General features: G+C 57.0%; 1 protein-coding gene across 1 annotated transcript in view; it reads left to right on the top strand.

The window, feature by feature from the left end:
• The first annotated feature begins 396 nt into the window (after positions 1–396).
• Sdc3 (syndecan 3) overlaps positions 397–9176 on the top strand; it is a 30989-nt gene continuing 22209 nt past the window's right edge. The window contains exon 1 of the mRNA XM_050151422.1: positions 397–665. Coding sequence (XP_050007379.1) covers positions 534–665 — 132 coding nt within the window. The 5' untranslated portion in view covers positions 397–533. The remainder of the gene's footprint in view (positions 666–9176) is intronic.

The raw sequence follows: 9176 nt of genomic DNA, 5'->3' as shown, positions 1-9176 counted from the left end.
CGCGCTGGTGCTCCCCACGCTGCCTGAGTGTAGTTGACCTAAGCCCCTGATCCCTGGACTCGGGGTGCCAAGGGGTTTTAGTCTGTGTCTCTCAGACAGAGACGGGCAAAGAAGGGGGACCCCAGGCTGAGGTCGAGCCCGTCCTCTGACACCACCCTGCGGGAGGCATAGGAACCCCGGGTGCTGCTGTCTGAAGGAGCAGGTTCTCCGGCACTTCGGTCCACCGCGTGCTCAGCGGATCCACAGTTGGGGGGAGCGGTCGTCAACGCCTCTCGGCCCCACCGCGCTCGGGGAAACTGAGGCTGGGGGCGGTGTCGCGTGCTGCTGTCGCCGCGGCCCCGCCCTCCTGCTCGCCCCGCCCGCGCGGGGGGCGGCGGTGGCGGCGGCGGCTGCGGCGGCGACGCTTCCTGCGGGCGCGGCCGCTGTGGGCGCGGAGCCGCGAGCGAGCAAGCGAGCGAGCGAGCGAGGCGGAGCCGGCGGCCGAGGAGCCGAGCGCAGGTCCCGCGCAGCCCGCGCCGCGAACAAAGGCCGCCATGAAGCCGGGGCCGCCGCGCCGCGGGGCCGCACACGGGCCGCGCGTGGACACCACCACTCACGCGCCCGGGGCCCGCGGGCTGCTGCTGCCACCGCTGCTGCTGCTGCTGCTGGCCGGCCGCGCCGCAGGGGTAAGTGATGGGCCCCAGGAGGGTCCCCCGCGTGTCCCCCCGCGTGTCTCTGCTTGTCCCCTTGCCGCGCGCTCCACGCTGGGTGTGTCCCGGTCCCGCGGGGTCCTCTCCCCGCCGGGAAGCGTGTGCATCCGATATACGCCGGGTGGCCTCCTCCCCGCCCCCACCCCATCCCTAGCCGCCCACAGGGCTTTGGGGGCTTCTGAGGGGGAGGGTGGAAGGAGATGAGTCGATGAAGGTGACCCGCGGAGGTGAATGAGGGTGACCCTGTGTGTGTCCGCGTCTAGGAAGGGTGCGTGGGCACCTGTGGGTGTGGGCACGAGAAGGCTCTGTCCATATGGGTGGATGCCATCGGCACCCCGTTTCACATGAGGGTGACCCATTGTGCACATCGTGTGTCACCATGGCCATGGCTGTGTGCCTGCCGGATGAGGGGGTGTGTGCTTTGACCCATGGGAGTGTGTGTAAGCTCACGCATGTGTGTGCAGGTGTGTGGTGATGTGGGCCTGCGAAGCCCCCACCTCAAGAGACACGGGTGTGCATGCTGGCAGAGGTGTGCACCAGGTGACCCCTGACTGTCCCTTTGAGAGACCTAAGTAGCTATGGGGTTGAACTTGGTCCTGGCTTCTCTAGAGGAGCTGGAGGAAGAGTCCTGCAGGTGGGTGAGTCACATCCCTGCCCTGAGGAACCCAGGTCCCAAGTGAGTTCTGAGTTGACAGGTGTCTAGATGTGGGCTGTGTGAGCGTGGACTTCTAGGTCCTACCACCATGGCTGACTCCAAGAGCAATGGCTGTCCCCACCCCTCGGATGACCACCAGAGCCCAGGCTGGCTGGCACGCCCCTTCTCTAAGCACAGTGGCCAGGCTGTTGAGAGGCAGGAAGGGCCCTGAACTGCTCTGAGGATCATAGGCTTCTCAGGCTGTGAGCTTTGAGGAGGAGGACCCCAGGATAGTGCCCGTTGGTCCGTGCCTTGTCTTCCCCCCTCCCCTGTTAGGGGTGAGGGGAGAGGTACTTGAGAAAATGAAGGCACTGCCCACTCTGGCGGTTGGAACTGCTTCTTGGCAGCATTATAGAAAATTATCCTTGACATCACAGACCTGGTTTCAAAGTCCGGTGAGCACCACCCCTTCGTGGTGAGATCTTAAGTCAGTTGGCCACTCCTCTGAGCCTCAGGTTTCCCCTCTGCAAAGAGGGACCAAGGGTGCCCTCACCAGAGGAAGAGTGGACACAGAGGCCTCTTTGATGGCATTTTGGTGTGAGTGCAAAGGGCTCAGGACAGATGGCCCCAGGGAGGCAACTGTCCCTAGAAGGGGAAGGCTCCAGGGAGAGTGTGGGGACCCAACAGATAGCAGGGCCTCAGCTAGGCAGATGTGAGGGTCAAGCTGGGCTGCCTAGGTGGCGGGCCTGGCTGAATGAAAGCAGGGACTGTGGAAGGGGTATGACTCAGAGATGCCTTCTCTGTAGGCATGTTGTCCTCCCAGGGGCTGGGCTCCACTCCGTTACCTGACTTGGGGAACTAAGGGTTAAAGGGTGGTGCTAGGCTGTTGGTATGCCACACCAGAGGAGACTTGTGCTCTCAGCCAAAGGGTCTGAGGTTAGACCAGAAGAAGCCCAGCTGGGGGTTCCAGGAATGGCCTCTGGCCGGGCCTCTGAGGATAGCAAGGGGCAGGCAGTGGCTGGCTCAGTAGGGGAAGAACAGGATAATCCCGGGTCTTCTCGCCAGTCTGGGAGGGTATGGGGCATGGGGATGGGCCCTGGGGGAAGGGATTCTAGGGAGGAGAAGGTTGGTTTCACTAGGTTGTGGCTGGCAAATTGGGGGTGTGGCCTGACCTGGGGCTTCAGTCTTGACAGACTGGTGTCTCTTGAGGATCTCAAGTCATTTCAACTGCTCTGCTTAAATGACTCTCAGGATGTCGTGGAGTGTGGGGACACCAGAAATTTTAGCCTTTGGAGAATGCTGTTTTAAAGTTCAGGTCTGGGAGGGATCATAGATGTCATTCACTCTGGTCTTGAGGATGGATTTTTCACTGATTTGTGGCTATGTGACTTTGTGGAAGTGGCTTAACTGTCCTGTGCCTCAGTTTCCTGTATAAGATAGAACAAGAAGCTTAGTGTATGTGGGTCGGTCTCTCTCTCTCTCTCTCTCTCTCTCTCTCTCTCTCTTCTTTTTCTTTTTCTTTGAGCCAGGTCTCATGTAGCTCAGACTGGCCTCAAACTTTCCACATAGGTAGGGATGATCTTGGTCTCCGACCCTCCTACTTCGCCCCCCTAAGTGCTGAGATTACAGCGGAGAGTCACAAGCCTAGGCCTTTTTCAGAGCTGCTCTTGTGTGTTTGGGAAGGCAAGGTGCCTCCAACATCTAAGAACCGTTTCTTCTTGCCCTTCCTGGCTGCTCTGGTGAGCTGTTGCCCTCACTATAGAAATGACAAGCTGGGCACCCTTGGGCTGTTCAGGTCAGGAACCATAGCGAGCAGAAGAAAATTCAGAGGCCCAGTAAACCCAAAGTCCTGATGACTCCCAGGCTGCTGGGCGCCAGGGGCAGCAGCTGTGTGATCTGGGCAAGTCTCTCGCCCCTAAGACCCCTCCATTCACTAGACAGTGTCAGACTCAGGCCCCTCAACGGGAGTGTACTGCCTTTCACTGGAGGTGGGACTTCCTGGAGGAAGAGGCCTCCTGAGCTGAACTTACAGGGCTCACACCAGGCAGCCAGTGTAACCCTCCACACTGTCATTCTGTCACCTGTAGAAATGATCAGATTTTCCAGACTGTTGGTTTGGACCTGAAACCTGCTGCTCCCTGGGGCTGGGGTGGGGTGGGCTCAGCCTCCTAAAGCTGGGCAGCTGTGGATGGGGTGAGTGGGCAGGACCACCTGCTTCCTTCAGGGAAGGAAGGCTCCCTGGAAACTGCCTGGGGAAGGGGCTGCTACTTAGAGCCCTCTGGGCCAGCTGGGGGCCCGGCTGATGAGGACTCAGGGTAAATGCCACAGTTTCAGGCTGAATACTGGACACGGCTCTGACGCCCTGCCCCCAGAGCGCTATGTGGTTGAGTATAGGGTGTGCTCAGGACAGTCTCAGAAATACCCAGAATCTCTCTATTCAGATGAGGACATGAGCCACAGAGACACTTGGTGGCTTGCTCGGAGCCACGTAGCCAGAAACTAGCTGTTTCTAGTTGGGGCCAGGCTGGCTCTCAGCCCTGGACATGAGTCCTGATCTATGTATGCCCTTGTGCTACGTGAGCTTAGGTACTTTACCTCTCTGGGGTCTCCTTACACCCCCCAAGTTATGTATTTATTAAAATATTTTTTGACAGGCGGTGGTGGTGCAGGCCATTAATCCCAGCACTCAGGAAACAGAGGCAGGCGGATTTCTGTGAGTTTGAGGCCAGTCTGGTCTACAAGAGTTAGTTCCAGGACAACTAGGGCTGTTACACAAAGAAACCCTGTCTTAAAAAACAACACCAAAAAAAAAAAAAAAAAAAAAAAAAAAGAAAAAAAAAAGAAAAGAAAAATTTGAGGCCCAGGCTATACTTGAACTCATGATTTTCCTGTCTCAGGCTCCTATTTGTTGGGCCACATCATCACCTCTTGGCTACCATTTGGTGGGTGCCCAGTCTTACCGTAGATGCCATCCTGGCTCCCGTTTAATTCTCTTGTAGTCTCGTGAGCTGTAACAAGCAGCTAGTGGGGAAAGATCCAGCCTAGCGCTCTTCCTCTACCAATTGACAGGTCCCTGTCACCTGCAAAGGAGTGACTGGCTCTAAGGATTGTTGGGGACAGGCTGGAGGAACATTGTCAAGAGGGCTCTTGAAAGATGGGTACAGCTTGAGGGGTTTGAGCTGGGTCACATGGTGAACACAGGGTAGGAGGCACTTGGAATCTTGGATGATAAGGGCCTAAAGACCCAGACCCCTTGAGTACATCTGAAGCCTGGGCCATGCCTGTCTGCACAGTTGATCCGACCCTCCATGCATCCGTCCCCATATCCTATCCCCCAAAACTGTTAGGAGCCCAGCGCCACACCCCAGCCTGCCCTTAGAGCGCCAGCTCTCTGACCCTCACTGTCTCTCTGTCAGCCCAAAGGAAGTGGGACTCACAGGGTCCAGGGCAAGAAGAGGGGAGTCACAGTCCTTTCTTGACAAACCTGGAGCTTCTGGGGCACCCAGAGCCACCCTATGCAGTGCAACTGAGCATAGAGACAGAGATCATGCAGCTGGGCCGGGCCCTCTGCTCCTGTGTGGCCACGAGCAGTTGGTGAGCTGGGCAGGAACCTGCCCTCTCCAATGCTTGGGCTGTGGACTAGGAGGCGCCAGGGGGCTGCATAGGGCGGGCCTGTGGTGACGTTGTCACCACCAAGTCTGGCCAGGACCATGAGGTTGTGGCTCTGGACTCCAGCCCAGCTTCATGCAGCCCTGTGATTTTGTGTCTGGGGGTAGGGTGACCAAGCTGGGCACTGCCTGGGGGCCGGCCCCTTGTCTTCATCCCCTCCTGCTGGCTCCCACACCAGCCAGAGTACGGCCTGGACTGGTTACCACTTGGACCCTTCAGATCTCCGTCCCACAGAATGTACTGGGAACATTAGCTTTGTTGCCTGCCCCCTTGCACTTGTCTTGGCTCCCAGCCTTCTAAGATTCCGGGAGGCTGGGCAACCTTCACTTCCGGCCCCTCACTCCAGAGCAGGCCCCCAGCCAGAGGGGTGGCCATTTCCCCTCCCCCACTCCCAGGCCTGGTCTGAGTGCCAAACAGGAAACGGTGATTACAGGGGGGAGTCTGAGCAGCCTTGACTGGGTTGGGGGGGCAGCTGTGGGATAGGGGGTAGGAGGACTCTGACAAACGATCTAGCACCTGGTTGCTGAGGGTCTCAGGCTGGGGCCACCATGCTGGCCTTTCATACCAGTTGGAGGAATTGTTTTAATTCCCACTGCTGGAGCTATGAGAGGCTTGACTTCCCACCAAGACCTTGGTGCTGTGTCTGTTTTGGGGGCCACTGAATCTGAACGTGAACTTGAAACCAGAAAGCAGAGACCCCTGGGCCAACTGGTGAGGGCTGAAATCCTCCTATTCTCAGTTTCTTGCTATGTAGCCTGGGTACATTCACCCAACCTCTCTGAGCCTCAGTTTTTTCTTTACCGCGGGGCCTTGGGGGTTAGGATGTGGAGTGATGGAGTGAGCAGGGAATGGCCGCTCCTGCAAATGTTAGATTAGCATCTTGCTTTTAACTGCCCAGGCCTTTTTTTTTTTTTTCTTGCACTCTTGATCTTACGAACAAACTGATGTCTGGAAACAGGGCAGAATTCCCTTGCAGAGTGTGGGAGCCAGGTCTGAATGGCCTGAACAGAGCCCTGGGTCCTGAGAAGGAGAATTTGGGTTGAGATGCCCAACTGCAGTGGACCGGATTTAGGCCAGATTAGACAGAGTATTTTCCAGCCTCTATGATGCTGAGTTTCTGGGAATTCTGTCCCCTGTAGTGCAGGACAGAGGCAGGTAGACCTGTCCACCGCTCAGGCCCCATGGCCCTGGGACTCCTAGAAGATCAGGTTGCCTATATGCAAAGTCTTGGGCAGGGTGGTGTTTGTGGGATCTGAGCAACCATGGCCCACATGGACCCTTAGCCCAGGGCACTTGATTGTGTTCTGTTGGTCCCCCGGCTTGGCTAATGCGGGCTAATGCGGGCTAATAGGAAGGAACTTTGGAGTGGGTGGATCCTGCAGAGATGGTCACCCTCAGCCAGTGCCTCACAGCGGGTGGCCCATTCTGCAGCTCTGAGTAGCTCACCCAGCCTTCCAGACTCCCTGGGAGATGGGCATCACCACCTTGTTTATAGGTCTCTGGGTGGATGAGATCCCCACCACAGAGCTCACTATCAGGAGGTGGAATCTGGGCTCAGCTGCCCCACCCCTGCTCTGGGGCTCTACCCTGAGGGGCTAATCTTGTCATCATTCCTTCAGGGATGTGCTGTGCCTGAGCAGCCCCAGAGCATCCTGCGCCCCCTCCTTGCCTGGTAGACCCCCCCAAACACACACTTCAGCTCCTAGCCGGGCTGTAAGAGTCACGTGGGTGCGACACCAGTGGCATCTGGGAGCCTAATTGCAGCTGACTGATTGCCAATTTGATCGTCTGTAGCTGGCACCAGAATGGGTGGGGGCTTCCTTCCAGCTTCAGGCCTGGGGGACAGCTGAGCAGTCCTGGGGGTAAGGAGAACTGTTGGCCTCTACGCTGGGTGCCTGGTCGAGCCCATGCCTGGTACATTACTTCAGGGTGGGGCAGGTGGGGGTCCATCTACCCTCTTCTGACTCTTGTCGCTGCCTCACCTGGTGTACGGTGCTTGCATCTGAAGCCCGCCCGCTCCCTGCCTTCAAGGTCCCCCCTGTGAGAGTGGTGGAGGCAGACGGTAGGGAATGGCAGTTGACAGGCACAGTGGTCAGAACATACGGGATTCTGTGAGACACTCGGCACCTCTGGGTCCTCAGCAGGCTTGCCACGTCACCCTGTTTTATACTTGGAACGCTGAGACCTGAGCAGCAGATGGTTTGCCAAGGTGGACATTCTTCCAGGTGCTTGTCTGGAGTGCTAGGCCACCAAGCAGAGCATACAGCGGTCAGGGTTTGGGCTTGGTGCTTGGATCCTGATCATGGACCGCTTGGTTGGTGTAATAGTCTTCATTGGGTACCTACCGTGTGCGGGGCCCATGCTGGGGGCTGTGGTATTGGTCTGAACAGCCTAGCTGCCTGACTGTGGATGGCTGTGGGAGGGTGTGACACTTGTGGTGATAGGGGCCAGAGACCACTTCTGTCCACTCAGGGCAAGCCTAGCCCTGCCACTGGAAGGGGCTCCTCTCACACGAGGGGGACTGGCGGCTTTGGGAGGCAGAGCTGGTTCAGCAGTCACTAGTTACAAGGGTGGCAGGTTTTATTTTTAGTATCAGCTTCCTCTAAGAGTGACTGGACTCAGAGGTGAGTCCTCCAGCAGCTCATTCAGGGAAAGGGAACCATCTGTGAAATGGAGCCATTGGATGGGGTGATCTGAGCCTGCCAGTCCTCACAGTTGACGACAGGGCCTGACCGAGTGTCCCACACCCTTCACGTGCCCTGTTCATGGTTCCTCTTGGGTAAGAGTGAGAGAGTCCCTTTCCTTTCTGGTCACACTGAGTGCCACCTCTCCCCTGACCCTGGGGGCATGACCACTCACGTCCAGACCACCCAGGGACCAGGCACTGAGTCAGATTTCTAGAATAAAGGAGGAACACTGGGTGGGAAGTCTGGTACTGGGTTCTTGCCCTCAGCTGCTGGAATCTGCCAGTGTCTGACCTGTGTCCCCTCGGTGTCCGGCTCCTGACCTTATGAAACATCAATTTGGAGAAGGAAGGAGATGGAAGTGAGGTGGTGGTTTGACTCTGGAGGCCAAGGGCTGACTTGTGAAGGAAGTGACCTTTGTTCCAGGTCACTTGAAGGATGGCAGAGAAGTCAAAATGGACAAAGGCTCCAAAGCAGGAAGGGCCATGGTCTATTCCAAGCTGCGGAGAAACAGTGAGGCTGCCAGCTGCAGGAGGGGCAGTGCTTGTGGAAGGGGAGCATGCTTTTCTTTGGGATGGGGCACTTTTCTCCGTTCCTGTCCTTGCTAAGTGGGTAGCCTTACTAACTGGCCACTTCCTGGTCCCTGGACCTGTGTCTCAGCACATTCTGGGGTTAACTAGTTGACCCCACCGCATCCAGCCCAGTCCCCAGAGCAGAAGACTCTGACTCTCCCAAGGTGGGCTGTCAACTTTGTGCTCTGCCCAGCAGGCAGAGGGTGTGGCTGGAAAGATGGTCAGGTATCAAAACTCGCTCAGCCTTGTGAGAAAGGCCCGGGCATTGTCTTGATTTTACAAATGTGAGAGAAACACAAAGAGATGGAGTCATTTGTGCAAAGTCCCAGAGCGAGCTAGAGCTGAGTTGGGATTTGAACACATGCAGTCGGGTGCTAGAGCTTTAGCTGTTACATAAACCTCCCGCAGTACGGCACTTGCAGGGTGTGTGCTACAGGAATATTGAGGCATAAGTCTTGCCAGATCCCCGAACTTGTGTGGCTGCTGGGTGCTCCTTGGCCAGGGGCTCCTTGGCTTCGGTAAGGACAGTTCTCTGTCATTGTCCCCGCTGTAGCTAACCCAGGCTTGAGGGGAGGGGACTGGTGGTGGTAGAGGACCCACAGTTGATAACTGAACAAGTTGATAACTGAACAAGTTGATAACCGAACTGTGATTGAGAACCTTTTGGTGTTCCAGGCTGGGCACCAGCCCCTACACCAGCTTCTGTCTTTTACCTGTCTCTGTTTTGCCCAGAGTGCAGGCGTAGTTCCACTTGTTTCTCTCAAGACGCCTCCCTGGTTGCCCCAGCTGCTCTCCGGTCCCGAATGTATACCACATCCATTCCCATCATTCTTAGTGCACTGCATCCCACTGGTTCCTCTGCCCTGTGCTCGCCCCACCCAAGACCTCTGAGCAGCCCATTGTCTGACTTTCCCACACCTGTGCTCGC

This window comes from Alexandromys fortis, unplaced genomic scaffold (assembly GCF_014885135.2).
Source record: "Alexandromys fortis isolate MF-2015 unplaced genomic scaffold, M_Fortis_MF-2015_v1.1 scaffold_26, whole genome shotgun sequence".
NCBI lineage: Eukaryota > Metazoa > Chordata > Mammalia > Rodentia > Cricetidae > Alexandromys > Alexandromys fortis.
Note: the sequence above shows the minus strand (reverse complement) of the source record. Positions and strands in the feature narration are given on the sequence as shown.